The sequence below is a fragment of the Gossypium hirsutum genome, chromosome A10 (genome assembly GCF_007990345.1).
Source record: "Gossypium hirsutum isolate 1008001.06 chromosome A10, Gossypium_hirsutum_v2.1, whole genome shotgun sequence".
Classification (NCBI taxonomy): Eukaryota; Viridiplantae; Streptophyta; class Magnoliopsida; order Malvales; family Malvaceae; genus Gossypium; species Gossypium hirsutum.
The window spans coordinates 16,273,375-16,297,103 of record NC_053433.1 but is presented as its reverse complement, the minus strand read 5'-3'; the positions used below and the strand labels follow the sequence as shown (position 1 = coordinate 16,297,103).

General features: G+C 30.7%; 2 protein-coding genes across 3 annotated transcripts; one reads left to right on the top strand and one right to left on the bottom strand.

Annotated features, from left to right (window-relative positions):
- Nucleotides 1-742: 742 nt before the first annotated feature.
- On the bottom strand, nucleotides 743-1,871 carry LOC107915906 (protein MIZU-KUSSEI 1). The gene has a single exon (XM_016845094.2). The coding sequence runs from the start codon at nucleotides 1,696-1,698 to the stop codon at nucleotides 943-945; it is 756 nt and encodes a 251-aa protein (XP_016700583.2). The 5' UTR covers nucleotides 1,699-1,871; the 3' UTR covers nucleotides 743-942.
- Nucleotides 1,872-5,567: 3,696 nt separating this feature from the next.
- LOC121203473 (uncharacterized) lies at nucleotides 5,568-9,353 on the top strand. Of its 2 annotated transcripts, none has more exons than XM_041078793.1 (2): nucleotides 5,568-6,067; nucleotides 9,100-9,353. In XM_041078793.1, exons 1-2 carry the CDS (start codon nucleotides 5,831-5,833, stop codon nucleotides 9,340-9,342), a joined length of 480 nt encoding a protein of 159 aa, XP_040934727.1. In that variant the 5' UTR covers nucleotides 5,568-5,830; the 3' UTR covers nucleotides 9,343-9,353. The 2 variants fall into 2 exon arrangements, with proteins under 2 accessions (XP_040934727.1, XP_040934728.1); XM_041078794.1 differs by having other exon boundaries at nucleotides 9,090-9,353.
- The last annotated feature ends 14,376 nt before the right edge of the window (nucleotides 9,354-23,729 follow it).

The following is a 23,729-nucleotide window of genomic DNA, read 5'->3' as shown; positions in this document are numbered from 1 at the left end:
TTGGGCTAAAATTTTCTGGGACCAAAAAAACCCTTTTCTGCCCAAATACCTTCTAAACCGGCCCAAAATTTTAAATTTTACAAACCCAACCTAAGTCGTAGCCCAAAAATAATAAAACAAATTTAAAATTTAAAGAAAAAACCCTAAAATTTTCCCACCACCCACCCGTGTCCCCTCTGCTGTACGTCTGATCTACTCTTCTTCTTCTTCAGTTATTTTCAAGCTTTCTCAACAACAAAAAAAGATAAATAAAAATGGGAGAGAAGAGATTGAAGGAAGTGGAAAGTGAAAAGAGCAAAAATAAATAAACATTAGAGATAAGAGAGTGAAAGAAGAAAATAAAAATGAGAGAGTAAAATGAAAAGAGATGATAAATATGGGGAGTGGGGAGGAGAAACCAAAAACTTTTTCCAACAATTTAACCATTTTTACTATTTAGCAAATAATTTTCTTTCCCAACAAAAGTGTAAAATCATTGTTTAATTCCCATCTGAAGAAGCCATTGTTGCAAAATAGAGCATTAAAGTGTCCCGTGGACTACAAAACTTATTCAACTTTATATGTTGACGAGTGGTAGAGAAGGGTGTAAGTGAAGTTTGAGGGGCTTCACATATTCGGGAGATTCAAAAACACCCATGCATGCACTGCTACGTACGCCTAACGTACCATTTAGATTTTGACTTAAATTGTAATTCTGCTCTTTGTGAAACTAGATTAAAAAAGAATGAAAACAAAATCCCTGTTAAAAACAATACCAATCAATAAATCAATCAATTTAAATAGACTGGTTTCCACCAAACTTTATCTAAACATCCCTATGCAACCCTTTTTCTTTTTTTGGGCTTCATCTACCACGAAAGAACGATATTCATATATATGTTAGCAACGCTAATGAAATGAAAACTTTGATAAAGTCCATCACTGGCGGGCGCCATTTTTTTATCACATCCTGACGAGAAATATACAGAGCTCAGGACCAGTATTTCCATCGGGGCTCAACATGTAAAGGGTCTCGCAATCCTTGGAGCCAACGACTCGATCGAAAAAGGCTCTAATATAGGCCAACTCTCCATCAACACCCTCAGTTTCAGAATTCCCCGGCAAAACCCCAGCCCCCATTGAAACCGCCTTGAGAAGCTCCATAACGTGCAAATCCTCCGCCGTCGCCTCTCGTTTAACCCCGTGGCCTGTCTTTTTCCCGTTGCAAAACATCGTCCACAAAGGCTCATCGAATAGCTTAACTTGCTCTTTCCCACATCGTTTTTCGCATTCTAAAGCGATTCTCACCATGCCCGCGCTGAGTTCCTTTTGTAACGCGTTGGTTTGCAAGGAAAACTCAATGACTAAAGAAGGGAGACACTTGGGGCTCTCTTGAATCGAAAGGCTAACTTTGCCTTTACGATACCCGAACAAAGTTCCGGTGACTCGAATCCCCGAGATGCTGATGTGAGAGTCGGTTTGTAAACCAGGGCTGGTGGGGAACTTGCATGCGGGAGTGATGATGGGGAAAGCCCGGAAAACTGAACGGAAAGCTCGAAGGACTTTGCGTTTTTGTTTCTTGGACTGTAATTCGGATGGTTGGATAAGGGAGAAGGGTTGTGGAGATGAAGAAGCTTTGGGGGTAGAAGGGTTGGGTGGTGGGGCAGTGGATCCGTCCCTGGAGTTGCCGTTGCCGGTGTTAGGCTTAGAGTCCGCCATTAATGGACGTTGATGAAGAACCAGGGACAAGGCAAGGCCATGGGAGAGAGTGGGAGATAGATGATGAAAGATGCAGATAGGTGGGCATGTTTCAGGTTAGGTAGGTATTGGTTTGAGGCATAGGATTTTCCATATAATTATGGTCAATTTTTAGTTCCTAAGCCTCTGCCTCTTTATTAGGAACATTCAAAATGTACATCATTTTTCTTTTTGTTGGGTAGTTGCCATTATCATTATTCAAATTATACATATATTCAAGGTTAAATGATGTTATTAGTCCATGTATTTTGTTAAAGTTGTGAATTTAATCTTTACATTTTAATTTAGTCATTTTTAGTCTTTATAATTTTTAAAATTTTAAATTTTAGTCCTAAAAAATAATAACTGTTAAGTTCATTAAGTTAAGTTCTACTATTTCCAAAATCTAATGGACCAAACATATGATCATACATGTAATGTCATGTCAGCTTATTATTTTCACTTATTACTCAATAAAAAAATTAATTAATGGATTAACAATTTTTCATTTACGTCAAGATTGGAATTTCATGATTTAGAAATTACAAGGACATAAAATGATCCAATTAGAAAATATGAACCAAATCAATAATTGTATGCATAGTACAAGACTAATAATTGAATTTAACCTAATTGCTACTATTTGGGTCATAATTAAAATTTTAAAATTCAAAAAGCATATAAACTAAATTTGACCAAATTAAAATATAGTGATTCAATCAACAAGTTTTACAAAGTAAAAAAACTAAGAGTATAATTTAACCTATATTTAAATTGTAGTTTTTTTCTTGTCTTTTTCTGAATTGAGATTAATCCATTGTACTTACAAAACTAATTTGATTAATGATATTAACTCAATAAAAAATGTATGTATAAATCCGAATTTTATATTTGATTTTTAATTCCATTATTTGTATTCTACCTTTGAATTCATATAAAAAGTTTTAATATTAATTAACAATAATGGAGCTGAAAAAAATTTAATTTTCATATATAAAATTTTCATTTTGAGAAATAATGTTATAAAAAAGGGAGCAAATAGCTTTTTCTAATTTGAGAAATTACGTTAATAAGAGTGATTAGTTAGATGTTAAAAAGTAGTAGTTTATTTAAAATTCTGAATTTTAAGCAGTCACAGATAATTTTTCTTTTAAAAGAATATTTTTTAAATACATTTAAATAATATTAAAATTTTTATTACACTCGTATGCTCATAAAAATTACATATATTCAACGCTTCCTCAACTCAGCCCCTACAAATTCCTATCTCCTCCGCATTTGACGTCCCTTAAATGTATTTTGTTGGTTTAAATATCCTTTATTTCTCTTTCGATTTTAAATTTAAGTAAATTGATTCCTCTAAAAAACTAATTTAACTTTTATACATTTGAAAACAAGTAAATAAAGATAATTAAGGATGTTGGGTCGAGGTCGATATAGAGATGAATCCTGGGTCGAGGTCGCAACGACGAGGAAGGGGAAGAGAGTTTAGTAGAGTGATGAGATGTGAAGAGAAAATCGATTGGAAAATGTCTTAATAGAAAAAAAAAAGTTAGACATTTCCTGAAAACAAGCACCAGTTTCCCATGTTTTGGAAATAGTTTTACCATAGAAAATCATTTTCAGCCAAACAAACGTTAGAAAAAATTGAAAACATTTTTCGTAAAAACTTTTATAGGTAAACAAATATACCTTTATTTGAGCTATTTCAGTAAATATACGGTGGTAACTTTTAAAATAAGCACAAATGATTGTGAGATGATACCCACCTTAAAGAATTTACAGAGTTAATAGGCACAGAACTATTTGGTAGTAATTTGTTCACCCATTTGGGTGACTGTATACTGAAAAGGGGTGTTGGTTACCATAATGCCAACACAAAAAAAAAATTGAAAATGGGTGTCGACCATCTACTACACAACACCTAAAATATTTTTTTATACTCGGTATTACATGTATTGTACAAAATACGAGTGAAAAAAATACACATGGGTGCTAGCCATTGCACAAAAAAAAAATTTTAATCTTTGTTCCAATCATCAGGTAATTATTGGGAAATTTCTGACAGGGTGTCGGCCATGGGATGCTGGCACCCGTGCATTGTTCCTTTCAAGTCATTCTCGTAAATATTTTTGAACTTGAGTTATTCTTGTAAATATTTAATTGTTTTGGGTTAGTTTGGTAAAATAGCCGCCAATTGTCAACGTGTCATAATATTCTATTGATGTTGAGGTTAAAATATTTATTGTGTTGATAGAACTTGATCTTGAATAACTACAATGAATATTATTAAATTTTTTCATAATAATTTCATTTATTAAATAAATTAATAAATTTCCCTTTAAAAAAATTATTTACATACATAAGTGATAGTGCTTTGAATGTGAATGTTAAGTACAACCAATTCTTATTTGAGCTATTTAAATAAATATAAAGTATAATTTAGAAATAAGAGAAAAAGAATAAAGAAAGTGTATTTGAGGTGAAATAAATATAAAAGAAGAATGTACAAATAACTTTTATTTGAGCCTAACACGAGGTTAATGTGAAATTTTGTGTACAAATAACTTTTATTTGACCTAACACGAGGTTAATGTGAAATTTTGAACAGATGGAACCGCCCCGGCTCTTTGCACGTGAGAGTACTTCTTACAAGCCAATGATGGGGTTATTTTGAACCGTACACGGTCCAAAAAAGCATCATGTAAATTTCATGTCTCTAAATGTTAATGATTGAAGGATTGCAATTTACTAGATTATTGTGGAAAATGAATCATAATATAACGATGTCGTTTTCCTTTAGATGATTAAAGGGGTGGCAATTTGTTACACTACACCCACGTCAGCGTATCGTCTCGTATCAACGCGTCCTGCCTTTGCGGTAGTTCCACTTACATTCCACGTTGGACACCTCGAAGATACAGCATCACGCTTCTCTAATGGTCGTGATTCCACACGCTAGACCCACGCCTCTATAATGGACCGTATCTTTATCTAAACACTTTTTAATGAAGTTATTAAAAAAATTTATTATTTGTATTTATTAGTTTGTATTAAAATTATAGGGTAAAAAAATTAAAATATTTATACATTTTGTATATTTAGAATTTAATTTTTTTATTTTTATCTTTAAGAATTTAATTCATCTACTTTTAGATATAAAAATTTAAGTTCAATTGTTATCATCATTAAAATTTTTAAATTAATTATGTAATATAAAATTTTGAAATAAAAAATATTTACTTGGTAGTCATGTTGTGAATACTTGTTAAGAATTTCTTTTTCTTAAAAACATCAATTCGAACTCGTTATGATAAAATATTTTTTTATTGAAATAGTGCTTTTCAAGAAAATTTGATGTCAACATTTTGATTGATATGTTAACAATATAACTATTTAAACTAATTAATGACATTATAAAAAATAGAGGAATAAATTTATGTCAACAACTAAAATGTATAGATTAAATCTCAAGTTTGAGTATAGTTTAACGGCAAAAATAAAATTTGACCATTGTTTTATAATGTTTAAAAAAATAAAAAATTATGTGTGAAAATTTTTTAAGATATTCAAATTATATATAATCATGTAATAATTTAATAGAAAAATATTATAAATTGGGAATAGCATGGTTTTAGACGAGATGAAATCAATTCAAATATTAGTAAAATTTATGAGGGGCTGGATTTATGAATAAGTATCCTTATTTTATGTTTATATGATTAAATTCAATGTCTACTTTTTCCGTAAGCTCCCTCCTTCTGTCTTCTTACTTCTTTAAATAATAATGATGTTAATTTATGAAAAAAAATAAAACAAATAACTATCAACACGTAACAGAAATCACAATATCGGAAGAAAATCGTATTGTGAAACAAAACTTTACAGCGACGGAAGGATCCCACTTGATTCGCAACTGAACCACGCCTATTAGTTTGCGCGTGGTCCTCTGCTACAATCAAACATTTCACTTTCTTAATCACTCAGCTTCCATTAATCATCATATCATTACTTAAATCTCACCTTTCCATTCGTTTTTTTTTTTTTTTTACTTTCGATCCCCCCCCCCTCTTTGTTTTCCCTTCAGCTTTTCACCTACCATTCAGCAAATAATATGTTTGATTTTGGAGATGAACTAACCATCGAAGGCTACAGAATTCCATGGCTAATTTGGATCCAAATACTCGTACTCTTCCTTCTAATACTTCTTCTCTATTGCTTCAGCAGCCCCTTCGCTTTGGATCTCTCCGATGGCTCCTCCTCCGCTTCCGCTTCCCTTTCCTCCCAATCCCACTTGGATAAAATGCCTGCTCTTCATCATACTTCAACGCTTGTCTCCGCTCGTTTCCAGGTATAATCCCAACTCTTCTTTTCCTTTTATTCTATTGGGTCTGAGTCCTTTGGCTTATTTTGCTTCGTATTTGGATCTCTGGTTTATGTCTCGTGTTTGGATTTGATTGAGATTCTTTTGAGTTTAGTTTTTTTTGTGGAATTAAAATTCGAGTATTTCTGACGGATTTTTGAGTTGGGAATTCATTTGATTAGTTCAACCCAAAACAGACAAGTCCAAATCAAAAGAAACGTTAGAAACTAGAACATAACAGCTAGAAATGGTACACAAACTGGGAATTCTTGGTGCTTCAATAATTTGGACATACAGTGGATTTGGGGAAATTATGTGAATAGTATTATTGGCTTTGGGCCCCCTTTATCTGTTTTTTTGTTATCAAAACTATGAAATCGCATCCCAAACGGAACCGTAAAGCGTGTTTCCATTAGTTACTTTTAACACAAAGTTGTGCCACAAAAACCCAATCCACCAATGGAAGGAAAATGAAATTTTTTTCCAACTTTATGCTTTCTTTCAAGGCTTAGTTTAAACATATTTAATTGTTTATAACATTGTGCGACTTTATTAAGTCTACTAACTATACTATAGTTCTTTCTTTCTTTCTTTTTTCAGAAAAAGAAAAATTTTAAACACAACAATTTCTATTTTATGGGGAGATGGCAATAGAGTCTAGATGGATGGATGGGCACGTATATTACCTTATTAATTTTAGTTTAACATCTATAATCTGTTCATATTTTTACTAATTATTTTTAAAATTATTATAATTTAGTCATCAATACTGTTAGGGTATATATTGAAAATATAAAAATGGAGCGGAGTATAGATTGTGTCCACACAACATAATTGCTGTGCCTGCTGTTTTTAATGAAGTTAATTGAGTAGCACTTGGATTTTTCCTTTTTTTATAAAGAATAGTTGCTTCATTAAATGAACTTAATTGCATTTTCTGCTGTTTTGTTAGGCTAGTTGCGTAGTTTACTACTTATTTAGGTATTTTCTAAGCTTAACTGCCTAATTAGTTTTGGTCTATCTTCTACACTATCAACTACTCACTAAATCTTTCCCAAACCCAACTTTACTTTCTTTTTCAAGTAATAAATGCTTTATTATGTTTTGTTAACCGAAATTAAATATTATACGTTGTTGTTATGATTTGCTCCGTATATTCACATGTAATCAATGAAACAATAAGGACTAAATTGAAAATTATACAAAAGTTTAAGTGTGAAACAATTTAATATACGAATAAGGATATTATGATAAAAGTTTAATGAATGTGTTATGAGATAATGAAATATGTATAAAAAATATTATAAAAGTGAAATTGTTGAAAAATATGGAATTTTTTTTATGACAAGGAGTAAATTGTTAAACTTGGGAAAATATGTGGATGAAATAATAGAAGTGAAATACATAGAAATTTGATATGTGAAACAAGATATTAAGATAAATTATGTGATTAAAGTGTAACAAGAAAGAAATTTGATTTAATATAATTAATTAGTAAATATTGAACTTTTATGACAAAAAAAGATTAAATTGAAAAATTATGAAAACTTATAAGAAAATATTTGATAAGTAAATAATGTAGTAGAGAATGTAACAGCCTGGTGCTTTGATCAGGTCGGGTATGGGGGTGTTACAATGAACAGAGATTTATCAGTTTGAAAAATATCTTACAAAAAAAAAGTTTAAAGGGGTAATTTTATATTGACTGGAAAACATTTTGTGTTAGACATCTTATTTTACATGAAACAAAAATAGAAAAATGCTGAATAAAATTTTTGCCTTTCAACGGAGCCTAATTTTTTGTAAACTTCAAAATGCATTTTAACTATAATATTTCTATACCCTTATTAACATCTCTATATGTTAGAAAGTCAATGAAACTTTCGGGCAAAGGCAGAGGCTAAAATACTTAGATTTGAGGGATCCTTAAAATGGAAATTTTATTTTTTAGTCCCTTAATAGTTTATAAAATTTTAAATTAGTATTAGTAAAATTGTACTTTGATCCCTTTAAAAATGATAAAAATTTGATGTAGATTTTTAAAAATTATAAAGATATAAGTTATTAAAATGATGAAATTACATTTTTATTATTGTAAGAATGCATAACTTAATTCCACTATAGTAAATGCCAAGTGTGGGGTCTCTCACAAATTATTCTAGGCTTCAATTTCATCATGTGTAGGTTTATCCAGATATATTTTAATTTTCAATCCATTATGTTGAGTTGATTTTAGTTATACTTTATTAGTTATATATTATTTATAATAATACTTTTAAACTCAATAAAAATCCGAGTAATATAGCTTTAAATCTCCCATAAAGGACTTCTCATTTAGATGTACATTGGGAGGCTCTTTTATTTACCTTAGGGTCGGGGAGAGGAGTGTGAATAGTTATTCTTTCTTTTATATATTCAAGGATGATGGAATCGAATTGGATTAGTCGGTTGCATTGACTAGATTAAAAATTGATAGATATATTTGTTCAGAGAAAGAGGTTGATATGCAAATTGTACAAATCAATTAAAATGAGTCAAAAACCAATTGAAACGGGTTTTAAATATTTTAATATTTTAACATTTTTTAATTTTTTAATTAATCAAATCGAATTAACGAACCGAACTGAGAATTAGTGGCCTGCTGACCACCAATTTGGTTACCAAAACATATATTTTAATTAAACTCATTAGTGTTTTCAGTTAAGTTGTGGTGACTTACCATCTGAAATTTGTTTTTTAGTAGTTGTGTCCAACACATTTACAGAGTTGTACAGGTATCATCCTCTTGATATATGAAATAATTTAATTTCCAATCCAGATAACATAGAGAAATCATCCCAAAATTGAACTGTTTTCAATTTACATCCATTAGTAGTGGAAGCGAAATCATGTGTTGACTTTTCAAGGGCAGGTCTTTTTGGTTTGACTTGAATTAAAATTTTATCAATAAAATTAAATATTTTATTTTAGTTCAGAGTATAAACAAGTATTTTGGGAGTGACATAATCAGGTGGTGGCAGGTTGGAGAAGAAGAGCAGAGTATAAAGGGTGAAATAGGCCCAGAAAGAAGCAAAGGAATAATAAGAGGAGCAGAAGATAGTGTAGAAATGGAGGAATGTGGAACCAAAGAAACTGGACATCAAAATTGTTATCATCCATGTCACTATCTTAGCCTTGCTAAGCTTGCATTTCTCAAGTGTTTGGGTCTTGATTCCTTGTCTGAACCTAGTTCAAAATCTAATGAGCAAACAAAACCAAGATAGTTTACATAGTACTATTGACTTCTTAGTTCAATGGATAAATATAGTTTCATTAAAAAAAATTATGGTTCTAAATTTAGTTCCAGCTCAATATATCAACAGCTGGAGCTTGGCCGGCTTTGATATTAGACATGCAATCCATACCTTCATGCTTAATCATTTGATGCAATGATGACAAAACAGATATTAGTTTTAATCTTGGAGTTAACATTGTTTGGAGAGAGTCATGAATCTTTGAAAAATATGGTGAAAAAAGATTTTTTTTGAAAAATGTGATTTAAAATTTTAAGTAATTAATAATGATATACTAAAATATCTATTTTAGATATAATATTATAAAGTAAAAAAATTAATTTAAATAAAAATGTATTAATATTACAATAAAAAAGAAATACATTTAAATAATTAATACAATTTATTTATAAATTTTAATTCAATAGATAAAAAAAAATTTAAGACAGGGGATCCATAGTAAAACTAAAATGTTTTACACTGTTTAGTAACCTTTGATTAAAATTAAATAAAAAAACGAAGATAAAATATTGGTTTTTTATATAAACATTATTTTAATTAAAGATTATCTATTATTTGTATCTCTTTTCCCCCCTATAGCTTTTATCTGTCTCTGATTCTTTAAAAAAAATAATTTATTAAAAAAAGACGAAAAAAATTCAAAGATCATATAAAATTGATGTTTTAATTTTAATCGAAATTGGATTTTTTTTTTAAATTTTATTCACTATTTCTCCACCCAAGAAAATAAAACGATGGATAGAAAGTGTATCTTCTTTTCTGGATTCCACTGAAATGGGGACAAAATATATAACAACTTCTTGGTGTTGTGGTATATAATGTTCTTTACACAACAACTATATTATTTGAGAAAAAATGTTTCATATTTGAGTTTTTAGATGGCATTTGTCTTTGTTAAACAACCAACCCATTTTTATTTTCTAATTCAATATGAAATAATTTTGGACATGCTTTCATATGGATTAATGGAGGAAAATGATATTGTGAAATAAAACGATCAACATAATATGTAATTTGATATATGAATTTTGATTTGTGTAATTATCTATATAAAATTTAAATATTAGTTTGCAGGTATACATGAAATTTTGATTTTAATTTAATTATACATATTTAAAGAAATAAATAGGTACATTTATTTTCATATTAGATTGATATAATTGTTTGTGTATGTAATATATTAACGTAAAATTGTGCTAATTTGAAATTTGTTATTAGTGATTTGTAAAAATTAAATCAAATCAAAATTTTATGTATAAAATTGCACAAAATCAAAGTTCATGTGTGACATTACACATTAGATCAAACTTCATGTATAATCTTGCTATTTATTCCTAAAAAAAATATTATTTGATACTTTGGCGATGTATATTTTTAAGGCATGATGACTTATTTAACCCTCTAATTTTACAAAAAAATAAATCATTTTAGCCATCCATTTAATTTTTGTCTTTTTTAGCCTTTAAACTTGCGTTATTTGTCAAATCATCCTAAAATAGATGGAAAATTTAACTTTTTTTAAGTTTGCTGATATGACATACACATGAATTTTCACATGGATGTCATATCAATAATTAATTAATTTTTTAAAACTTAAAAAATTAAAAAATATATACAAATTATTAAGAATTTTAAAAAGTATAAAAAGTATATTTTTTAACTTTTTTTTTATTTTATAAAATTTGATTATTTGTTGATATGGTATATACATGGGTTGCCATGTGGATCTCACGTCAACAAAGTTAATATTCGTTAACTTTTCCATCCATTTTGGGGTGATTTGATAAAAAATACAAATTTAGAGACTAAAAGAGGTGAAAAATTAAATGGAGGACTAAAATGATTTTTTTATAAAATTGGAGGGCTAAATAAGTCATTGTGTCTATTTTCAATTTCAAAAATATTAAAAGTTAATTCAATTAACTAAAACTTAAAATAAAGATAAAATTATTTAAAATAAACTTTATATTTGACATATAAATTTTTTTAAAGAAAATAAAATTGAACAAAATGCATAGGATAACCTTAAAAAATTTAAAGGTAAACTATATCATTAGTCATCCAATTATTAGCATATTTCTGTTTTGATCACTAAACTATAAAAAAATTCAATTTCATCACTAACATTTTGGATTGTTTCTATTTTGGTTAGTACTCTACATTAAATGGTTAACATAAATGATGATGTAGCATTTTTTCTAACCGGTACAATAACACATTATATCAAATTGGTCCTAATTTTTAATAATTCAATAAATTTAACCCTCAACATTTATAAATTCTATTGATCTGATCTTCAAACGCATATATTTAATATAAATATAATTAAATAATTATTATATAGTATATATTATGAAAAAATAAAATAAAATATTATTTATATATTTTTTTTTTGAGGAAATTGTACCCAATAATTTTTTTCATCATTGAGAACAATACGTTTGGACCGCTGCACCCAATTTATCCGCCTGCTTGATGATTCCAATGCCATTGCATGCTCTTAAAGCGTTAATACTTGGTTGAAAGTCACCTTGGTGTTTTCGTCTAGGAAAGTTTTCCAAAATTAGGGGTAAAATGTTTTGTAAATATTAGTATCATCATAGTAGGCCTCGATTCCTAATGTGCCTTTGCATGGTGGAAATCACCAAACTGTTAAAAGAGTCAGCATCTCAACTTTTACAAACAAATGGATTGTCATTAGTAATGATGATTGAAAAACAATGTAAACTGAAGATTGAATGTTGAGTAGTTTCATCAACTTATCTTTGACAATCTTATTTAGATTAGTAAATTAGGAAAATGGTGAAAAGATCAATCGATATTCAATTTCCGAACTGACATTTCGAAAAGCCTCTGATAAAAGAACTAATTTTCCAGAATCACCCCAAAAGCATCGTCCTCATAAAGTACAACCACCCTTTTCCAGTTGAATGAACTAATGGTAGCTGCAATACATTTCATTTGTTCGAAATCACCTTTGGCCATCAGGAAAGGTCAATTTCCTTAATAGGTTCTCTAGATTTTGTTATAGAAAAATGAGCTAGTAAATATAATATTATTTGTGTATATTTTAAGGAATTATTATATTATTTATATTTAGTTTTGGTACAATCTCCCAAAAGATATGTATATAAACAATACTTTTTCATAATATGTCATAATTATTTAATTATGTGTAGTTATAAATATAGAGAGTTAAATTTATTAAATTGTTTAGAATTAGGAATAACGAAATATGTAAGTATTTGAGGAATAAATGTATTATTATACTAGTTAGAAAAAGATCATATCATCATTTTAATTAAGCATTTAATAAAGAGTGACAAAAAGCAAAAAAGATCTAAAATATGAGTGACTAAATTGAAAATTTGTATAGTTTGGTGAAAACAAAAACACACTAATAGTTGGGTGACTAGTAGTATAGCTTCAAGGGCGAATCTAAGGGGGCTGGTAGGGCCTCGACCCCCCTAAAATGGAAAAATTTTCATTATAGCCATTTATAATTTTTATAATTTTAAATTAATAAAGGTAAAATTGTACTTTGGCCTCTTAAAATAATAAATTTTTAATTTAATCCTTTAAAAGTTGCATTTTTACTATCATAAAAATTACAATTTAATTTCAGTTCCCTAAAAAGGTTTTCTGACTTTTCTCTTGTATAGCTTACTCAAAAATTAAAAGATAATGAATAAAGAATAATTTATCCAAATAAAAAATAAGTGCTTCAAATGGATAGTGTCACCTGTAAAAAAAAAAAACTGCAACATAAATATTATTATTTTTTTCCTTTTCCATATAGAACCTTGTAATATATTAGGAAAAAAAGTATAGCATGATATGTTTTGGTAGGCTCATGTGTCCTCTCAGATTTTCTTCATTATCGTTAACTCCAAATATTAAACTGGTGGATAAAATTAAACTTTTAATTCTAAAATGCACTAACAAAATTTAAATATCAAGTGAAAAAAGTGGTATAATTTAAGGGATAAATAGTGAATAAATTTAAATAAAAATATAAAATTTTATGGTAACACATTATTATTATGATATATAAAATATAAAATCAATATATATATTGTTTAATTTGATGGTAACACTTATCAATTGGATTTTAATTTTATTGTTAAATGATTTACAAAAATTTATTTTTTTTTGAACAAAATTATATTATTTTGAATATGTTTATGTGAATTTATATTTGTATATAAAATCAATAAATATCTGAAATTTGAACTTCACATCAACATTCAAACAAACGTTTTATACATTTTCATAATGATTTCAGCCTAAACATAAAATCTTTGACATTATATGAGAGTTGAAGTGAATAAATTGGGCGTAGCATTACAACAACTATCCCCAGCTTTCACGTGTGATTCATGTCTACCTTTAAACACCTACAACTCATCCAAATCATATGATTTTGTCACCACCTATTTCTTCAATGTTTTTATTCTGGAAAAAGGTTTCTATTAATAAATAAAACCCCTATGATTTGGACTTAAAATTTGATCCCATGTATAAGTTCATATATGAATTTTAATTATAGTTTAAATGTGCATATAAAATTTTAATTTTGATTCAATCATACACATTTAAAGAAATAAATATATATTAATTTATTTTTATATTAGATAAATATAATTATCTGTGTATGCAATATATAAATATACAATGATGTCATATTAATAATTGTGTCAATAATTTGTGAGAATTGAAACAAATCAAAATTTCATATATAAAATTACACATTCAATCAAAATTCATATATAATTTTGAAATTTATTTTTATAAAAATTGAAAATTTTGAAACATATAAAAATCTTTATGATTTTAAAATAAAATAAAAACTAAAATTATAGAACACATACTGCTTCAAGTACATGTAGAATACATTTTTAATCTAAAAAAGTTAATGAAGAATACATTTACCCATATGGTTCAATAATTCTCACTTACATAATTACTTCTATCAAGTTTGAAGAAAATTTTATAAATCTTTGAGATCTATTTATTAAGCAAATTAATTTTAAATAAAATGACAATATAATACATTGAAATCATATAAATGTAAGCACAAGTCATGGTTTAAATGAAATATAGGCAGCGGAAAAATCAAATATAAATACCTTCGGTCATTGTCCGAATCAAATGTCAAAATCTAAATGTTGTAACCACTTGTTGAGCACGTCAAACAATCGATGAAGACGTCATATTTAGCTATATGAAAACACGAAAATTGGAAAACACAAAAAATACCAAGGTCTTCTAAGCACTCGAAAACCTCACTAGATGGAATTGTTTTCAGAAAATGTTTTTGGTGCTTAAGGACCTTATGCTTGGGGGTATTTATAGTGGTGGTTCCCTATCAAAAACCACCCATCACATACCCCATTAACACACGAAGTGAAAGTAGTGGCCAAAATGTGGGGGTTATTCCCACGAACCATACACGTCTAACATTCTCCCACATGGTTCATATTGCCCATGAAAACTTAAAGTCGAAACATAATACACAAATCATGGCGATATTTTCTCTTAGAATTTGAGTAGTATCTTCCATGTATCACAATATATCATGTCTCAAAGCTTTAGCTCAAATTTCTTAATGAATAAACCCAATGTTTATTTCAGGTCCAAACTTTAGTGACATTTCTCAAAACAATCAAATTAATCTACGTACAAAATATGAGAAACATCGAGTATCTTTATAATTGTTATTATAACGAAAATTTACAATGTGGGAACAAGTCCCAATGTGACAACATGATCCTTAAATTTGTATGGTGGCATGCCTTTAGTTAAAGGACCAGCTAACATATGCTTAGTGTTACTGTGCTTAATGACCACTTTCTTTTCTTTAACATGTTCCCTTATGGCTAAATACTTAATGTCAATATGTTTACTTCAACTTCGACTTTTTTTGTTTTTAGCCATAAAAGCAGCAACTGAATTATCACAATATATCACCAATGGCCTAGAAATCGAATCTACAAGTCTAAGCCTAGATATGAAACTCTTCAACCATGCTCCAAGTAAGGTAACCTTAAAACATGAAACAAACTCAACCTCCATAGTGGAAGTAGTAGTTAGAGACTGCTTGACGCTCTTCCAAGATATAGCTCCGCCAACAAACATAAATATGTAACCTGATGTTGATTTACGTGAATCAACATAGCTGACAAAGTCTGAGTCGTAGTAGCCAATCACCTCCAAATTGTCTAATCGTTTGTACGTAAGCATGTAGCCCTTTGTCTCTTTAAGATATCTCAAAACTTTTTTTGCAGCTCTCCAATGGTCAATATCTAAATTACTCTGATATCTTCCCAACATTCCAACTACAACTACAATGTCAAGTCTTGAACAGACTTAAGTATACATCAAGCTTCCAACAATAGAAGCATATGGAATGTTTTACATTTGCTCCATCTCAAATTCGTTCTTTGGGCATTGGTTCAAATTGAACTTATCACCCTTTACGATAGGAGCAACATTCGGTGAATAATCTTTTATCCGAATTTTTTTTAAACTTTGTTGATATAGGTTTCTTGAGATAGAACTAAGATAGCACGATGTCTATCATGATGAATATTAATGTCAATGACATAAAACGTATTACTTATATCTTTCATATCAAAATTTTTAGAAAGAAATTATTTCACCTCATGTAGCATACCCTCGTCATCTATTGCAAGTAAAACGTCATCCATATATAGAATTAGGAAACAAATTTTAACCTCACTGGCCTTCTGGTATATGCATTGATCCATGACATTCTCGAAAAGACCAAACGAAGAGACAACTTCATGGAACTTTAAATACCACTGTCAAGAGGCTTGTTTTAATACATATATGGACTTATTTAGCTTGCATACCAAGTGTTCACCATCATCAGAGGAGAATCCTTTAGGTTGTTTCATGTATACCTCTTCCTCTAGGTTACCATTCAGAAAAGCGATTTTCATATCCATTTGTAACAACTCAATGTCAAAATGAGCTACTAATGCTAACACAATACGCAATGAATCTTTCTTAGATACAGGAGTGAAAGTCTCAATATAATCGATTTCTTCTCGTTGAGTGAATCCTTTTGCAATAAGTCTAGCTTTATATCTTCTATGTTTCCTATTGAGTCGTTTTTTTTTTTGAAAACCCATTTACATCCAATGGCTTTTATGCCTTCATGCAACGACACAAGATCCCAAACATCGTTACTTTTCATGGAATTCATCTATTCTTTTATAGTATTGTACCACAATTCTTACTCTTTGCAACTCATGGCTTGTGAAAATGACTTACGATCATTATTATTTTCATCTCCAATATTATAGTCAGACTCTTGCGGATACACAATATAGTCACTAGAAATTGTTGATTTCCTTTCTTTAGTAGATCTCCTCAATGTTGATCATGTTGTTCAACTGATTATTTAACAATTTCTAGATTTTCTCGAACAACTTGATCTATTGGAGTGTTTTCAGCAGCTTGTGGATTTTCATTAATTGGTTGTTCAACACCTAGTTAAGCTTGTGAGGTATTTTGTATGATAACCAATCTCTCACTTGAGGTGAAAGCTTGACCTATGGGAATCATATCCCGAAACAGATCGCTCCCATTAATTGAGTCATTCTCAAGAAACTTTACATTTCTTATTCTACAATTCTAGTTCTATGAGATGGACAATAGAATTTATATCATTTGGACCTTTTGGCATATCCAACGAAATACCCACAAATGGTCTTTGGGTCCTATTTTTTCTTTTCCTGTGGGTTATAAACTCTTACTTCAAAAAGGTATCCCTATACACGTATATGTCGCAAACTTGATTTCCAACCTTTAAACAACTCAAAGGGTGTCTTTAGAACAACCTTGGTTGGAACTCGATTTAATTATACACAGCCATTTTGAGAGCTTCAACCCATATGGACTTAGGTAGCTTAGAGTTGCTAAGCATACTTCGAACCATGTCCATTAAAGTTCAGTTTCTTCTTTCCGTAATACCATTCTGATTAGGTGAGTTTGGCATGGTGTATTGGCCAACTATACCATTATCTTGAAGAAACTTTACAAATGGACCAAGTGTTTGTCCACCTCAGTGTATATACCATAATACTCACCACCTCTATCAATTCTCACAATATTGATTTGCTTATCGCATTGTTTCTCTACTTTAGCCTTGAAAACTTTAAAGGCTTGTAATGCTTCGCTCTTGTGATGAAGCATGTAGAGACACATGTATCGTGAGTAATCTTTTATGAAATTGATAAAGTATTTCTGACCTTGCACATCCATATTTGTGCAACATATATCAGAATGGATGATTTCCAATATGGTCGAACTTCTTCTGGCACCTTTTTTTGACTTGTTTGTCTGCTTACCCTTAATGCAGTTTATACAAGTATCTAAATCAGTAAAATTTAAAGAACTAAGTACCCCCATCATTTACTAATCTCGTAATCCTTTCAATGGAGATGTGTCCTAATCTCTGGTCTATAAAATAGAGGAATCTTCATTATAACACAACGTTTAATACCAGTTTGAACATGCATAACATTATGAGTGACATTATTTTGCAAATTAAGAGAATAAAGACCATCAGATAAAACACCATTTCCAACAAGTTCAGATTTATAAAATAAATTGACGCTAGTGTTTGAAAAACTAAAACAATACTCAAATAGTGCAAATCTTGAAATAAAAACTAAATTTCTAGAAAAATTGGGAATATAAAAAGTCTTTTCTAAAATTAAAACATAGTCACTCTTAAGCATTAATTCGCATGTTCCAATTGCTTTCACATGCGACTCTATCTTATTTCTTGAATAGATGTGTCGCTCAACTCAACTAGTTTCCTCAGGTTTCTTAATCCTTGTATGGAATTTGAGATATGGATTGTAGAACAAAAATCAATCCATCATGTGTTATAACTAACATCAATCCTATTGGGCTCAAAGCAAATAAGTGATATTGATTTACCTTTCTTTTCAAGCTAGCTTTTAAACTTGACACAGTCCTTTATGTGTCCCTTCTTTTTACAAAAGAAACATTTAGAGTCTTTCTTTATGTTCTCTTGAGGTTGAGTCTTAGCCTTCCCCTTTTGCCTTGCTTGGATCGTCTTCTTTCCTTGAGTAACTGTGAGTGCACTCTCTCCCATCTCCAGTATGAGTATAGCCTCCTTCTGAAGGTTGCATTTTAGCCTTTCCCTTTTGCTTGGCTTGGATCGTCTTCTTTCCTTGAGTAACTGTGAGTGCACTCTCTTCCATATCCAGTATGAGTCTAGCCTCCTTCTAATCACACATAGTCAAAAGCTCATTGATAGACCACTTATTCTTATGTTCGTTATAGGAGGCCTTACATGGCTTATACCGAGGTGGAAGAGTGTTCAATATAAAGTGCAACGGGAAAGATTCAAACATTTCAACCTCAAGTGCTATTAATTGAGTTGTTAAATCTATCATCTTGTTGATGTGATCATTTACACCTGTCACGGTAGTGAACTTCATTGATGTGAACTTCATGATTAATGTGTTCTCTAATGACTTTTGAGAAATCTTGAATTGTAACACCCTAAACCCGGTCTAGACGTTACAGCCAGATCTAGTGATGTTATCATAAATTGATTGAAAGTTCATAATCTGTATATTTTGAAAAAAGTCAAAAGCTCTTATTACACAAAGACCTAGTTTATTTGAAAGCATATCTTACTTAGTTGTTTTATAGTGAATGTTGTTTGTTTACATTTTCTAAAAACGTATAGCTTTGCAGTAGAAATTCTTAAAAAGTGAAATTTTGAAAAAAAAAATAGTTTGTTGTTTTGAAATCCGTTGTTTCGCAGAAAATGAACATTGTAGATAAAATGTTTAAACGATATCATGCGAAAGTCAGAAATAATGTCCAAAACAAAAACAATTCTAATAGTCCAAAATTTAAAAAAATCTCAAACCCAAATTTAAATAAATTAAATTTATGCAAATATTGTTATAATTGAACTCTCATCGCACCGTCCCACCTAAGTCTGAGGGTTACCTCAAAGTGATAGACAAACAGAGGGTGAGTTTTTGAAACTTATTGTTTAACACATATATTTATATCATCAGAAATTAATTAGACAAAAATATCAGATGCAGAACTTATCAGAACAGTGCAGTTGTAGAAACATAATTCTACCCCTATCCGCTACACACCGACCATCCCAACACACCATATGGGTATGAAACACCCATCCAGCCCTACACACCATTTAGTGTCAATATGACACTTTTCAAAATATTTTCGGTTTAGCTGCCAAATCCATAGATGAATTATCGCCTTGTACAAAAATAAATGTGGCGGTGCCACTAGTAATGATGGTTAATCAAACTACCACACTTCTTCCAATACATAAATATCATCCCAAATGTAAATGCAGAACTAAAAGATATCAAATATGTTTACAATGTACATCTTATCATGATTGATACAGAATATACAACATGATTCAGATTTTACACATTATTTCATTTCAAACATGCTACAAATTTCTAATTTTACACTAGCAGATGGCATGTTTAAATGCTTAATTAACAACATACCAACCCTACAGAAGGTCTATTTTTTATCCAAATGTTGTTTACGGTCTTAGGAAAAATCTAAATTTTTGGGCCCACTCGGTTTGACACACAGCCTCACACACACTTGTGTAACCCATACGACCTAATTGGCCCAGACCGTGTGTCTCAGATAGTCCAGTACACGACCTATCACACGGTTGTGTGGCGTCGATAATGTAGTTTTGACTTTTGTCGCTCGTTTTTTTTTGTTTTTCGTTACACACCTAGATAATTCTTGTTACGAATGTAACAACTCAATAGTTAAGGGTGTCGAAAAATATATTTTTGGGACTCCGATTTCGTAAACTGGACCCGTAAATATTGAAAATATTTACGAGGCTAGCTTAGTAACTAATTAATTTTTGGAACAGTGAATTTTGTGAAATTAGGAGTTATTAAAGTACAGGAACTAAATTGCGTAAGGGTTAAAAGTTTGAATTATAGCTTGAAAGAAATTAAAAGGACTAAAGAAGCAATTATGCCCTTGTTTCTTAGTCATGTTTTATCTAAAGTCTTTCTTACTGTTTAAAGAATATCTTTATTAAAGATTAAAATGAATGGAAGATGCCAGAAAAGAAGAGGTGAGTCAATTAGACTGCTTAAGTACCCAGCTCTTCACGGATCCAATCCTAGACATGCACACAACCATTGCCACACTTTAACTGAGTGATTGTTCAGGGAAAACCAATTCGTTTAAAACCATTTGAAAAGGTTATTAATTTTGAAAACGTTTTCGTTGCGGAAGCTTTGCTTTGTTATCGCGATATTTTGAAATCAAGTAACCTTTTTAAAACGCGCCCTAGAGCTATTCAATTTAAAACAGTTAAAACAATATCATATCTAAGCTAACAAAACATACTAAAAACAACTAAAAATAATTAAAGCGGCCTTATTACAAATTAAAACCCGAAAATATAAAGGAAATAATCTAAAATAAAAGTGAAGATATAAACACTTATTTTAAACAGTCCACATGGCCACTCTAAATCCCTCCAGCTCCAAGTCCACTGATCTAAGGCTCACTTGCAAAGATGGGAAAAAGAGGGTGAGTTTGGAAAACTCAGTGTGTAAAGTAAACCCAACTAGAGCCTAAATCAGTTCAAGCTCTACTGGGCCTAAGCTCTATTCAAAAATCAGAGTTAACTGGGCCTTAACCCATATCAATATTAATCTGGGCCATAACCCCTTATAGTATCAGAGTATACTGAACCTAGCCCATATCAGTGTCAATTTGGGCCGTAGCCCTATTACAAGTCAAGATATGTTGGGCCTTGCCCATATTAACATAGTTGGGCCCATTTTAATACAGTTGCCCATAACAAAACAGTCTCATATGATTAATGCATGATAACTCCATCCAACCCTGCTCTTGCCTCCGTCCATCCCTACACTTCCTGTGGGGAATAAATCACCCACGCCATCCCTACACTTACAGTGTTAGCACCGGTTGCGGCACTAACTATAATTCGCAGCAAAGCTGCTTATATTAGAATATGTGGCAAACGACCAGAACGAGCTCTTCCTCCATAACAAAACCCAACCCCATGCAGTATGACATGTATGCAGAGAATATAAATTAACAAGGCATGCTTCAGAAAGACAGTCAGATTATAGCGTAAGAACAGTTATTTACCCTCGAGGGGTATAATCGTAAACTTACCCCTTTAGGGGTATTACGGTAATTCTACCTTACAGAAGTATTTTAGTAATTTTATCAGTCTTTTTAGGGTTTCATGCTCATTGTTGTTATTAACGTATTAACAGAAACACTTACCGAACTTTTTTACCGAATTGGGCCCGTTGGCCCATTTAACCCAATTTTGGCCCATTAAGCCTAAATATACCGAAGTGCACGAAATTACGCACTCTGCAATCTTACCGTTGAAGTTACCAAAATTATCAATACAAACAATCCCATGAGCGTTCGTACGCTCGCAAGTTCTCGAAATGCCGGCTTTTCGGCATTTCGGCTTTTACCGATCTAATCTACTAGTGGGTTTCGTTTACACACCTGATTTGCGACAACTGCTACCGAAATCTCCCACGATATCCTTTGCCAAAACTAGTGACTAGATCTCGATCTAGTCGTTCCACTTGTCCAAGCCTTCGATCAGTAGCCTCTAGATCACACACAGGTTCTTTCAACTAAAACAATTCCATTTTAGTTTCTACTCAGATCTGATGCAGATCCAGCCCTTAAACACTTGTAGAAATCGAATCTTAGAGATCTAAAGATTCAGCTATATGTCCCTAAAAACTATGGTGTTTTCGGCTTTTGGAACTGTGAAGAGGAATATGACTTGGTATGGTGGTTTTTGCAGTGGTATTGCCGACAGGGGTTGAGGTTTAGAGGATGTGAAAATCGACCAAAAGAGATGAAGAAAATAGGAGGATTTTGGCTAGAATAAATCGGTACAAGAAACAACTTTTGGGATTTCGGCTTTTATGGCAATCGGCTATAGAGGTTTAGAAAAGAATGGGAATGAAAGAGGAGATGAGTAGAATGGTAGGAATGTTTCGGCTAGAGAAGAAAAGAAGGAGAAAAAGAAAATAGAAGAAGAGAGGAGAAGAGAAGGAAGAATTCGGCACTCAGGAGATCTAACTTTGCGTTTTTCAGCTTTTGAGATACTGAGAAGAGAATAGAATGAAAGGGAAGGCTCTAGGTGGCTAACCCTAATTCGACAAAACAAAAAGAAAATAAAGCTTTCCCTAATGGCCATTCAGACCCATGGCCCAACCTTCCTAAAGCCCTAATCAAATTTCCACTTAAGCTCTATCACATGCCCGGCACATGCCCAAAAAAAATAAAAGTAACAATACGCTTACCTTGTGACTTGAACTCTGGCTCCCCCTAAACATCCACACGTCACTCCCCAAACACCTAGGTGGCGCCACATGCCATTTTACCACAGATCTTTTTGTGTCCTATTTTACCACCTCAACTTTAAAAGCCCATATCGCCAGAACCCTCTCTCCCAAAATTAAAATTCAGGAATTGCCTCGAATTAAATTTACTCTTGGGCCTTTTTTTCCCACACCATAAACCCTTCGTAATTTATTTAATTACTAAACTAAACATACGAAATAATAATAATAACATCCAAATTATTCGGGCCATTTTCCACCCGAACCCAGACTCAAGGCCCAATACTTCCAGGCCCAAAAATCGAGGCGTTACAGTTAAAAGTTTAAATTATAGGTTGAAAGAAATTAAAAGGACTAAAGAAGCAATTATGCCATTGTTTCTTTTAAAGTTGACGGTTATAATGGACATTTATGACATGTATATATATTATATATTTTGTTAATATAATATGTATATATGTTATAATAAATAAACTGTATAAAATATATGTATATTATATAATAAGATATAATAATAGTAATAATAATAAAAACAAAAGAAAGAGAAGATTCATTCTCTGTTACATGCAAATTAGAAAAGAAAGAAAAAAAGAAAAGAAGAAGGCTCACGCATGGCTAGGAAATTCAAGCTCAAATTGGTTAGTGCAATGTAGTCCCTATACTTGTAATTTTTACGTTTTTGGAATCCCGGTACTTAGGGCTACCCGACCCATAATGTAATAGATGTTGACATTTTTGAATAGTTTAAGTAGTAGGGATTAAATAGATAGATTTTTAAGTTAGAAATGAAAAAGGACAAATTGTGGAATTAATTGTTGATTTTGAACAATAGCGACTAGATTGTGAAAAATTCAAAATTAAGGGGTCGAATTGGAAAAGAGGAAGCTAAATATGGTCTAGAGT

Excerpts from the sequence above, each read along its gene's own strand:
- LOC107915906 (XM_016845094.2), bottom strand. The coding sequence starts at position 1,698 with ATGGCGGACTCTAAGCCTAACACCGGCAACGGCAACTCCAGGGACGGA.
- LOC121203473 (XM_041078793.1), top strand. The coding sequence starts at position 5,831 with ATGTTTGATTTTGGAGATGAACTAACCATCGAAGGCTACAGAATTCCA. Across the intron at positions 6,068-9,099 it reads TTGTCTCCGCTCGTTTCCAG|GTTGGAGAAGAAGAGCAGAG; the intron begins GTATAATCCCAA and ends AGGTGGTGGCAG.